This window comes from Lutjanus erythropterus, chromosome 4, assembly GCF_056507025.1.
Source record: "Lutjanus erythropterus isolate fLutEry1 chromosome 4, fLutEry1.hap2, whole genome shotgun sequence".
Classification (NCBI taxonomy): domain Eukaryota; kingdom Metazoa; phylum Chordata; class Actinopteri; order Lutjaniformes; family Lutjanidae; genus Lutjanus; species Lutjanus erythropterus.
In genome coordinates this window covers 4,679,856-4,692,759 of record NC_139320.1, presented here as the reverse complement: position 1 = coordinate 4,692,759, position 12,904 = coordinate 4,679,856, and the positions used below count along the sequence as shown (strand labels likewise).

The 12,904-nt window shown below is 36.1% G+C and overlaps 1 protein-coding gene across 1 annotated transcript in view; it reads right to left on the bottom strand.

Annotated features, from left to right (window-relative positions):
• The window catches only part of bcas3 (BCAS3 microtubule associated cell migration factor), a 486,530-nt gene extending 473,965 nt beyond the window's left edge, over positions 1-12,565 (bottom strand). The window contains exons 1-5 of the mRNA XM_084716803.1: positions 12,440-12,565; positions 8,504-8,595; positions 8,244-8,298; positions 6,280-6,355; positions 5,789-5,895 (exon numbers count right to left, since the gene is read on the bottom strand). Coding sequence (XP_084572929.1) covers positions 5,789-5,895; positions 6,280-6,355; positions 8,244-8,298; positions 8,504-8,574 — 309 coding nt within the window. The 5' untranslated portion in view covers positions 8,575-8,595; positions 12,440-12,565. The remainder of the gene's footprint in view (positions 1-5,788; positions 5,896-6,279; positions 6,356-8,243; positions 8,299-8,503; positions 8,596-12,439) is intronic.
• Positions 12,566-12,904: the final 339 nt, after the last annotated feature.

Sequence of the window (12,904 nt, the reverse complement as noted above, 5' to 3'; positions counted from 1 at the left end):
CTCGCAGGATGTATGCAAAGTTTGCATGTTTCAGTGACAGCCACTACATGAAAGGCGATACTCAGGGAGTGAAACCTTTGCAGCGCTGTGAGTAATTTGTTAAGTCACAGAGTGGACAAAATCTTCTAATGATTTTCAAGACTGACTTTAGAATAAGATATCTTGCTCATTCTACTTAACACTGGTCCACGGTGCAAAAAGAAAATTGCTGGACCAACTTAAAAAAAACACTTCACTTGGTAACACATAAGTGAATCAAGTTATTTCAAATCGAGGTTACAAGTTAGATGTATGTATTGTATTTCAAACAAGCAGTGTGAAAAATTAAAAATAACCAAACAGAATAGTTTTGTTCTGCAGTAAGTATGGTGTGAGTGCCTTTTTGACCTTTGTTTTAAGGGTTTTATTTAATATATGATTTAATCTCTGTGGTGCACATCTGACCTGTAAATAACAGGGATCATGTTCACCAAAATCACCCCTTTCATTACACAGTATTATCACAGTCTCCCTCTTGTGGTCATATTTCACATCACATCAGAGGTGGCGGAACAGCAATGATGACATGTGTTGGACAGTATAATGGACTAAATTAAGTGTCTTCTGTGGACACAATATCAGGCTACCAGGGTAATCTAAAGCAATACAACTCAGTATCAAATAAATATTTACAAGTATTTGTTGAAGTAATTGTTATTATTATATTTTATAATATATCATAGATTCCATCATGATTTAGTATTGGATTTGAATTTGTTTCCCTGACATTCTCATTGGGTGTAATGATTTAAAAGTATACACAAGAGGGCTGTAACTGTCTATTATTTTCATTACCAATTATTCTGCTTATTATTTTCAATTAATCAATTAGTTGTTTAGTTTATGAAACATTGACAAATTGGGAAAAATGCCCAATGTAATTTTCAAATACAGGACTCTTCATTTACTGTCATAAATGACAAAGACAAGCAGAAAATCCTCACATTAAAGAAGCTGGAGGCAGCAAATGTTTGACATTTTTGCTTTAAAACTGACTGAAATGATAAAGCGATGATCAAAATAGTTGACAACTAATTTTATTTTGGTCAACTAATTGATTAATCAACTAATCATGTGTGATCCATGGAATTGATGTGTCTATTGCAGAGTTGTGAAGAGACAGACTTTAAGGTTACAGTCTACAGCTGTAAGACAAAAAAAAAAAAAAAAAAAAGACGTTTTATCAAATTGCAATATGGTCTACTGCAATTTTCAAATTGCCAGAGGTGCAGTATTTGTTAAAACCAAAAAGTGCTTCAACATAGCATTTTAAATGAAATATTATGCTGCAGAGATGTCCTGGCCTACACATCATACTCTACAGATGTTAGAAAACATCTTTGTTTGGTACAGATCCCTGCATAAATCACACCATAATTATTTTCATATGTTTTTAATAAAAATTAGAACAATTATGTAAAAAATAGCATTCCCTCCAATATCACAAATGTAATTACAGTCAAAATAATTACAATTTTTACAAAAGTGTTCAGGTCTATAATTTGTGAGTGTGTATATTTTTGTTTACTCAATATGACTCAATACGAGACTTTCCATGTTTAGCTACTTAGTACATCCGCTAGTACTGAAGTGACTGACATTTATTCTTGGTGACAGGTTAAAAGACCCTGAAACTAAATGACTACTGCACACCTAAGAAGTCAAACTGAAAGTCATTTCAATACTGTGCTAAACATAGAAAAAGGTAGAATAAAACTTTGTACTCATATCTATACTTTGTCAAGTCCTTTCTGCTGCACTCCAAAGTCAACTTTCTGATTGACTGTGCCTGCCGTCAGTGACAGGTATCTACCTTATCAATAACCTACCCCTGCTAGTGTCAAACTAAACACAATTCACCTGTATTCTGTTTGTTGTGTTTTCTACACATCCTTTACTGGAAAAACAGTAGTGAAGTTCAACAGGATCTCTGGGCTTGTGTTTCAGCCCTGAGCAGAACGCAAGTGCTACTGTTTGAGTCAACTGCTCATAATGTGGTCAACACTGCCACCTAGTGGACAAAAGTCTGCACTGCAACACAATGCTGAATTTAAACAGAAAAAAAGAGACAAAACAAGTGCAGGTGAGTCACTGATAATGATCTGATTAAAACCTCCAGCAGTAGTTGTAGGTGCTCAGCGCATGTCATTCTTTTCCTTTGTCATGTAATTTTGTATGTTTCACTGCACTGAATCAAGAATCAGTAATATATTCAGCCTAATTTATTTGTTTGATTTTTTTCTCATTATCAGATTGTCAGTCATTTATAAATTATTCTGTAATGCACTAACCTGTATGAAACATGCCATGATAAAGTTTGATTGATTAATGATATATTCTAGTCAGCTCCTTAAGCATAATATAATTCATTAGCACTCTCTAATGGACATTGCAGACACCAGTTCCTACACCTTTTCAAGTTTTTCCAGCAGCTTACAGCTGTGTTTAATGACATATTTATATACACACACATTGTCAAAATGTTCAAATCAGATGTTACTGTGCTATTAACAACCAAAATGACGTTTTATGACAGAATTCTACAGAAGGGAGACAAATTAAAGAAAAACACAACAAAGTTTCATGTGTCACTTATATGGAAGCAAACTTGGCATCCAAATAGAGCTGAAACAATTAATCAATTATCTGGATATCAATCAATTATTAAAATAATCTCCAACTATTTTGACAATTGACTAATTGGTTTGAGTCATTTTTTATAATGGAAAAAAAGTCCAAATTGCCTGATTTCATCCTCTTAAATGTGAATATTTTCTGGGTTCTTTACTCCTCTCCGACAGTAAACTGAATATCTTTGAGTTGTGGACAAAAGGAGACATCTGATGACATCATCTTGAACTTTGGGAAACACTGATGGCCATTTTTAAACATTTTCTCAAACCTCTTATCCAGACCAAAAGACTAATCGATTAGTTGAGAAAATTATCCACATATTAAGACAAGAGGAGTCAGGAGAATCCAACACTCTGTTACCAGAGTTGTCGTCTTTTGAAGACAAGTTTTATCCATACTTTCCTGTGAGTCAACTTCAATTTGATGGAAATCTGGCAACTTCCACAGAAAATATCGGTACCAAACGAGCCCCCAGAGACCAAAGACTGTTTGGCAGTATGTTTCAGACAAAGGGATATTTTTATGTGTAATTTTCAGCTTAATGTTACATTATATGAGCATTCAATAAATTGTAGACTAGACCCTGTAAATTCAGATGAATTTTGATTGGCTGTCAGTGTTTCTATCATTCATCAAATTGCTCTGAAAGTGATCTCAACAATATTGTTTGCCACTGTCATTGTTATAGTTATGGACTCCACCATCCATTTGAGTTAGAACAATTTTTAAAAATGACATATTTATAGTTATTGTTCTTGGTATGGATGGCCTTTTAGTCTGACTGATAAACATCACTACACAGAGATGCAAAAGCTACAATTCTTCAGGGTTTGTTTTCATCAACCGTTTGGTTGAGCAGTGGACATGTCCTTGCAGGCCAAGGCTCAGCCAATGATTTGACCACAGGAAGACTTTTGAACCCATTAATGATGCAATGTTTACATTATCCAATAACATGATCAATTATAAGGACTCTCCATCAACATAGGAAATACAAAAGCACCTAAAGTTGTTCAAGTTGGACATAAAACATGCTTCACCAGTCATAAACGGGCCAATTTCTAAAATGCTTATTGCACATGTATTGATGAAAACACAACGTAAACAAGTTGTGGACCTGTGTCTGCTGGTATGTACACACATATTTGTGCTTAAACTGTGTGTACGAACACTTTACACAAAACTCTGGAGTTAATCAGTGCTGTCTAACCTGAATTTGTTCGTACTGTCTGAACAAATTAAGAACTGCCACCGACCACACACAAACGATAAGGGCCTGATCATCTTAGAAAGTGTTACAACACACCTTCTGACAAAATGCAGAGCAAATGAAAACAACATTCATAAAAAAGACTAATAAAATAGTTTTGGTTTTATTCAGCTGTTTTAATTCAGTTTTATTTTATTTTCCTTGTTTTTAGTGCTTCATCATACATGTCATGATTATCTGTTTTGTGTTAAGCACTTCGTGTTACATTTTATGCATGAATTGTGAAATTATATTATAATCATGATCATTATTATAAACCTATAACTTATTGATACATTATTTTCATTGAAAGAAAAGTGTTTTTTACGTTATTCTGATTGCATTGTGCGCAATAATTACAAAAAACAAGGCAAAAGTAAAGTATTGCTGATTATTACTTATTACTTTCACTTCCTTATCCCACTTACGGCTCGTCTATTAATTTACAGTGCATTTCTTTTTCCTCTGCTCTGTTATTGTTTGTTCTCACCACCTTTAATGTCAAACCACCTCAGTTACTGCAGTCAAAGGAATTATGTTTATATGGGTCTATGCAGATATGTCTTAAGCACATATAAACACCCCTCCACACACACACCCAATTCTGTCTGAATGTGACATCGCAAAAACTTCTTCCCTTTCTCCATGACACTGTTCTGGGGAAACATGTTTGCTTATTTAGTGTGGCAGTTTGCAGACAGTAATCATGAGCCCATCAGTTTAGAAGAATTGTGATTCACTAACAAGCACACCGTATTAAGAACGAAACTGACCTGAAACACACGTTTCATGAATTAGACGGTTATTTTGCATGTGCATTTATTTAGTGCACACAAGAAGAACATTTCTACCTACAATAGCGAACGAGGCCCAATAAGATCATTTTTAATCTTAGAATAATTAAAGACTTTATATGGACCAACAAAATATTTGCATTTCACAAGTGAGTTTATATGAGATGGATATTCTGTTTCACTAAAACATGAAATCCTATCCTCAGGTAAATGTAGGCTAAGACTATAAATGTGTTAATAGTCTCAATTAATCTGTTTCATTAACTTTAAGGGACCAGTGTGTAGGATTTAGTGACATCTAGCAGTGAGCTTGCACACTGCAAACACCTTATGTCACCCTCCCCTTTCAAGTGTGCAGGACAACCTAAGGTGAACGTGAGACTCACGCAAAACACAAAAGACCTTATATAGAGCCAGTGTTTGGTCTGTGCTACGGTAGAAACATGGCGGGCTCCACCAAGTTGTTTCTTAAGAAAAAAAATCTAAATTTTCTGATTTCTGCTTCTTAAAGTGAATATTTTCTGGTTTATTTACTCCTCTCTGACTTTATGTTTATGGGTGGTGGACAAAACAAGACATTTGAGGACGTCATCTTGAGCTTTGATTTTTTCATTCATTTTTCATTTTTGGACATTTAATGGACAAAACAACTAATAAATTAATTAAGAAAATAATTATACCTAAAAACATATATTAAAACATTCTATTAGGCTAAGCAATGTAATCAAAAAGTAAACAGAAAGCCATGACTTTTATATTGTGAGTTCGATTAGATTACTGACTACATTTTTTAATTGGTAATTAGTAACTGTGTCAAAATACATTTTAAAGTAAATCTCCCAACCCTGGATACACAGGGCTCATTCTGAGGCAATGAAAATGCAATGTTTCTTATTCCCAGCTGATAATACATGAACGAAAACATATTAATGAACATTATATCTCATTTCTAAGATTTTAAGACATTTGAAGACTTTCTAAGGACCCACAGCTACCCGGTTATGAAACAAAAGGTCCAGGTTGAAAATGAATGAGTTTGGACTTTTACAGGCTGATCAGGTGTGTGACTTACAGAAACGCTCCAGATCTGCATCCCGTCAGTGTAGCCAATCATGAGGCAGAGAGGAGGGTCAGTCGTACCACTGTGCATCTCCAGAAACTCTGGATTACAGGCAGTGTCTGTGCAAACAGAAAGAGAGACAATAAATAAAGTTTAATTAAAGGATGAATTAAATCATCTAACACTACTGACAAACAAACCACACATTAATTACATCTGGTGCATTATCTTGTTAAATGTTCGATATTTGGCTGATATAATAGCTGCTTCCTGTCAGCAAAGGCTGCAGGATGGCAAGGTTAAGCATGAAGTGGTGAAAATACTTTAAACACAGGGTATAGTTGAACTGATATAGTTTTTTTTAGGTGTCTAAAATACATTTTGTAGCTGACCCTGTCCACAGCAGTACATTGCTTGGCTTCATACACCAGTACTCCTGCTGTTTCCTCAAATTGGGGGGATGTCAACTGCCATTTACTGTAGGTAGACAGTTTAAGACTTACCATTGATGTCAGCTTTCTCAAATCGAACCCATATGATTTTCTCTTTTTCATCTGTGGGAGGAGCCCCGGTATATGCCTGTAGTTTGAAAGACAGAAAAGATGGAGTGGTCAAAATATACAGAGAAACAGCAGCAAACATACCTAACACAACTGGGTATTCCAGAATCTATTAACCACACTGAGTTTACCAGCCTTAAGTATTTTTGTAGCAGAATTATAACTAAGGATGACTGGTCACACAAGCAGCAGTTCATATGATGGACTCTAAATAAAGTTTATGGTGATCACTCACAGACAGGCTTACACTAAGTACTTACACTAAATTACTCAATTCCCTGACATCTTGTTCTAAACTTAACAGACCATACTGATTAAATTGTTTTGTATGTTTGCTTCACTGTGTTTGGGATTACTTTACATGTGCCAAAGTATACCAGAAGATTTTAGAATTATTTCCCAACATTCACTATGCCTCAGTTGTCCATTCTTTCAAGTATGATTTGGAATTCAACTTATCAAGATCCAAAACTTGCTTGAGATGAATAATCCTTCACAGCAAACATTTTGATTGCTGTTTTTTTTGTCAACTTTACAAAACTGGAGGTGTTCTATCAATATGAAGCAAACACTCTTTTGAAAACTGCACATTGATTTTTCTGACAGCTTTACTCAGAAATGTTTTTCGACATCTGGCTCTCAATCTCAGGTGTCATAACATATCTTAACACATCACCGCGACTCTGAGTGTTATCACACATCAAATCTATTGCTGTATTCCAACTTCATACTACATACTGACTGTATGAAAGTTAACAATATAAACCAATTCATATAATAAAATTAGCATGCAAGAAGGGCTTCAACCAACAATTATTTCCATTATAGATTAATCCTCTGATTATTTCTACAATTTAGTTTAGTTTTATAAAGTTAAGTCTATAAAATGTTAAAAAATGCTCATTGCAATTGCCTCTTACGTCCAACCAAGAGTCCAAAAACCAAAGGCTCCCACAGAGAAGCAGCAGATCCTCACAATTAAGAAGACTGAACAATCAAATGTAAACATATTTGCTTGGAAAATGATAGAAACTATTAATTGATGATGAGAATAGTTGGCAATTAATTTACTTTTTTAACAACTAATGGCTGCAGCTCTGCTCGACAGGAAATGATAAAATTTGTGCACTGTCAAATTAAAACAGCAACTGTGGAAGACCAGTTAAACATCACAATAAGAAATGAAAATGTCAAAATATTTTGTCTTTGTTTGTTTTCTCAGATCTTTCTGAAGCTTACTCATCACCATTATTTTTTTGTTGTTGTTTTTGTTTTTGTATGTGCACATGTAAGTAGTTCTGCCTTTTCCTCTGTGCACTGCATCATGGGACAAGAGTGTCCATCAACAGCACACCACAAAACAGTTTTCTGCAGGATTGCACAATGTGATAAAGAAAAAAAAGAAGTCATATTGCGATTATTTTCACTGAAATTGCAATATGATTAGTGGCGATGATCAATTTAGCATTACAGTATAATTTTCATTTTTGTAGAAAAAAAATATTAATATCATGATGGTGTGATATTTGTTAGGGCCTGAAGCAAACAAACAAACATGTTTTCTTCCATCTGGGGAAGAAGATTTTTAGTCCAGAGCATCACTGCAGCACAACAGGACTGCATTAAAATGTTGTTTTGTCACACATTTTTTCCTTTTTCAGAAAACTGCGATTTGGTTCTGGTTGTGTGATTTGGATATTGCAGTGCTTTTGATAATATTATGCTTAATTGTGCAGCCCTAATTTTCAGTATGTATACTGACTTTGTTGAGTATAGTTTATTCTGTCACTTTTCTAGTATCAACACAACGATAGACACAGTCAACATATGCTGTACTAAAATCAGCAGAGTCGTGGGGAATTGGGACAGCTGTTAGTATGAGTGAAAACATGACAGAGGAAAGTTACCTGAGGGACTACATCCTGCAGAAAGGTCACCACACTCTCCATGTAAGACTGTTCCCTGCAACAGCAAACAGTTCATGTCATCTCCAATGATAATGCATTCATATGGAAAGTCAAACAGCTCATCAATTCCCATTTTCCCACAGCTGTAGGCAGCTATATCACAGAATACAGTATCAATCTCTAGTAAACAGACAGACATGCATACATCATCTTTATGGATTTCTAATCAAATAATAAAAACTGAAGATATTTGTCCTTACGTAGCAGCTTGTGCTCGCACAAGAACCCCTCCAGCACAGCGACTAGGTCTGCGTGGAGAGTCAGACGCCATTTTGTCTCCTGCTTTTTGACCCTAAAAAGGTACAAAGAGACACTTTAACATGACAACAGCACACAAATAAAACTATCAATATGTTTGTATTAACATGTATTGGCACTGATGAACAAATAGCAGTTTCTTTGCAGCATGTAAGAACTGTCATGAAATCAGATCTTCTTTGAACAGTTTCAACAAAAACAACATTCAGTTGCCTTTGTGAAGCCGAGAGAGAACTTATTGTTGTATTAGACATTATTTGTTTTACATAGCTGTACCTAATAAACTGTCACTGAGTATGAATTAGGCCATCTAGCCTGTAGCTTTTACTTTGTTGGCCAAAACATAGCATTGGGTAAAAAAATCATCTAGCACACCCCAAACTGAAATAGCCTGTATTTCCTCCTTAACACCAACAACATCACTGATGCATTAGGCTGAGCATCGGTATTCAATATTGTTACGTCATCAACAGAAGCCCATACCAAGTAATATCGAAACTTGTCCAGTCAAATGATACTTCCATTCAATCCTTTTTGTTCCAACGTCTAGAAAAAAAATGGCCATTTGTATGGTTTTACTCACAGCCAATCAATGAAAGAATTCTTTAATTAAATACGCTTTGTGAATGACCCACTATTGCGGCAGCAACAATCCATACAGTCTGTGATGTGGAAAAGTCAGGTGTAGTTTATTTGATGGAGTCAGCAGTTCAGCATGTTGAAACACTCCCAACGTATTTAAGTATGGCTATACAGCCCCTTTAGGTTGAGGCAAAACATGTCAGCTTAGACTAACTAGCAATTTTTGTCAACTTCTTTCTTAACAGTAGTGGAAGAAAATACGTTTTTCTGTAGAGCTGTGTATTAGCAACAATTTGGTGATACAATGTGTATCACAATACAGGAGTTACAATTCAATATATTGCAATACTGTAAGCAAGGTGATATATTGCTATTTTTTTATTTTAATTTTAGAAAACTGACAGATTTTACGCATATGGAGGTGTTCTTTATACTGAGGTAAAAAGTTTACTTTTTTATGCAATCAGAACAGTGAAGCTAGATAATAACACTGCTATTTAGTACAAAATGAACCACTGCCACAGATCTTGGCATGATGCAGTGTTTTTGAGAACTGATAGAGAATCTCAAAACATAATACTGTGATACTCCAGTGTATCGATTTTTTTTTCTTTACAGCCCAGCTCTTCTGAATATTATGATCACTCACTCTTCAGGACTGTGAGTGTGACGTGGAAAAGTTAACAACACACTGACCAATGGGACCAGACTGGCCAACCCATTACATGCTCACTCGTGGATGGATGACGATCTTTCTGCAGTTGCCCTAGGGTTTTGCAAATGGACAAATAAATCTTTCTTTGCCTAATTTCAGTGATGGACAAACTATGTTCGCATCCAATGCTGTGAGTTAAGGATTAATTTTGAACAAACCAGAGTTGGTGATTGTTCTGACAGTGAAAAGACTGACCAAGACATTTCTAGTGAGTTTGATTTAGTTTGTGTGTCGACTGTAAATGAAGTGTATTTTACACTGTTAATGTGGCAATTGGAGCCCATCTTAGTTCAATAAAAGACAGTCACTTGAATTCAGACAGAGAATGGCTGTATTTTTCTGTTTATTAAGGAAAATAGATGTGTGAATATTTCCTTTCTTGAGATTTTGTGATTTCATTGTGTTTTCATTCATTCATTTTGTCATGGCTCTTACATATCTCCCAACTTTTGTCCCTACTGATGCAGGAAGAAGCACCGATGTTGCAGCAAGAGAACTCTGTCAATATAACATACAGTGAGGAATTTATAGTTTCAACAGACCTTCTTTACATCAGCCATTTTGACATAAAAGAAAACATCAATACACTTGAGTCTTGTAATTATGTTTTGTGATACTGTATTGATTTTAAAAAAATCCACTGTATTGCAATACATGTTAAATTTGTTGTAATGGTTCATTTTGTGTTGTTTAAACCCCCAGCCACTAGATACCATATGTTACTTATCTTCAGTGTTGTGATTGCATAAAAAAGTAAACTTTTAATTTAGATTTTATGCATATGGTGGTGTGTTCTTCATTCTGTGACAGTTTTCCTAAAATTTGAACAATATATCACCTTGCTTACAGTATTGCAAGATACTGAATTGTAACCCCTGTATTGTGATATGTATCATACAGCCAGATTCTTGCTAATACACAGAAATCATAGGATAAACACAGGTGTTATCAATGGCCATTTTTAAATGCACTCAATATTCTGGTTTTTGACCTTGACCATGTTCCTATCAGCTGTTTACATGACAAATGAAAATGAACATTCCTTTAATATTCATGTTTACATTCAGCTGTGCAAAGTCTGTTTATGGAAGCTTCCTCACATCAAAATAGTATTTTTTTCAAGGTTTTCCAATGGCAGCAGACTTGTTTCACAGTGTGAACACAGCCTCCCTCTTTCATTCATTTAACCACCTCCTTGCAAAGGTCAGCTTTGCAATATTTGTGTATATCCAAAATATGTTCACATCAAATGTTTAAAATATTGTCTAAAAGTAGGCGTGTGTCTCCCTCTGACCACCAAATTTAAGATTTTCTTTTGTGTTCGCATGTCTACCCCAGCCTTGCAAACTGTTAGCTAGTTGGTTTGTTTAGAGCAGTGTTTCCCCAACCCTGGTCCTCAGGGCCCACTGTTCTGCATGTTTTAGATCAGGCATGTCCAAACTGTTCCATAAAGGGCCGAGTGGCTGCAGGTTTTTGATCCAACCAGTCTACAGCACACCTGATTCGACTAATCAGCTGTTTGAAGACTGACATCAGGTGATTAAATGAGTCGAGCCTGGTGTGCTCCGGCTTGGTAGGAATGAAAACCTGCAGCCACTCGGCCCTTTATGGAACAGTTTGGACATGCCTGTTTTAGATGTTTCCCTGCTCCAGCACACCTGATTCAAATGATCAGCTCATCATCAAGCCTCTGCAGAAGCCTGACAACAACCTAATCATTTGAATCAGGTGTGCTGGAGCAGGGAAACATCTAAAACATGCAGGACAGTGAGCTCTGAGGACCAGGGTTGGGAAACACTGGTTTAGAGCACAAAGTGGAAGAGGTTATGTGTCACAGACTGCTGTAAAAACCCCAACTGAGATGCATATTCTGATTTTGCAGTTTCCATGTCGAAAGAATTGTATCCCACGTGTCTTAATCAGAATAAGTTCCATTCAGAATGATGCCCAATTCAGAATATCCAACTAGAATATGGTGTTTACATGACCTTTATTAAATTCAGAATATTGTGGAAAACTAGTGTGCATGCAAACGTAGCCATTAATACGAATTAAGTTTCCACTGCACAAACAGAATCAGGGTGTTGCTATCATGTACTGAGGCTCACAGGAAAGGCCCTGCTACATTAAATGAAGCAGGCGACTATCGGTGTTATGGAGTCCACGAGCAGTGTATGTATGGACGATAGTGTTACAGCAACAGAAGAGACTACGTTATGCTTCATGCAGTTAACAGTGTTTCCATGGCAGGACTGAGACATGAGCTTCTCTGGCAAAACACAGTGACTGTCTCAGCCTCGGTTACACATATTGAACATGTTTTCATCTAGTTCGCACCACCAGCCACCAGCGGACTGATACGACCAACAATTGTGACAACTGCCAAGTCAACACAATACAGCCACTGGCTAACGCTTAAGTTATACTGGTAGATAAGGACCCCACAGCTAACTTAGCTAGCTAGCATTAGCTGATAAAACTCCCTCGCAGTAATAAAACGCCACAACTGAAGCCTTGAAGCAGGACACGCATTTGTCATGTTTCAGTAAGACATAATTTTAAAGTGGTTATAGTTACGAACCGAGCTGTAGAACGACGGCTGTGTCCTTCCTTCTGGACTTGTGGTGGTCTGTGGAGCGCTTTACAAAAACGTCAAAACACAAACAGACTAGATTTGCGGAACCGTGTTGTGTAATTTAGAGCCAATCAGAGAACGGAACGCTTTCGTCAAGCCAATCATCCAACAGTAAGGGCGGAACTTCTCCCTCTTCTTCTTTTGTGGTTTAATGGCGGTCGTCAAACTGTTTTAAGGCGCATTACCGCCACCGTCTGGACTGTGGGAGACTCAAGATTCTGGATGTTTATTGCCATGTACAATAAGTGTACAATAGTGTGAAAAACTTGCCTGGGATGCTCCATCACAAAAACAAAGAAACAGTAAATTAAAGGCATAATATGCAACATTTTCTTTAAAAATTATAAACTCACATAAACACAATCTCTTTCAATCATCATGTATGACTTATTTTGCTGTGCTCTTCCTGCC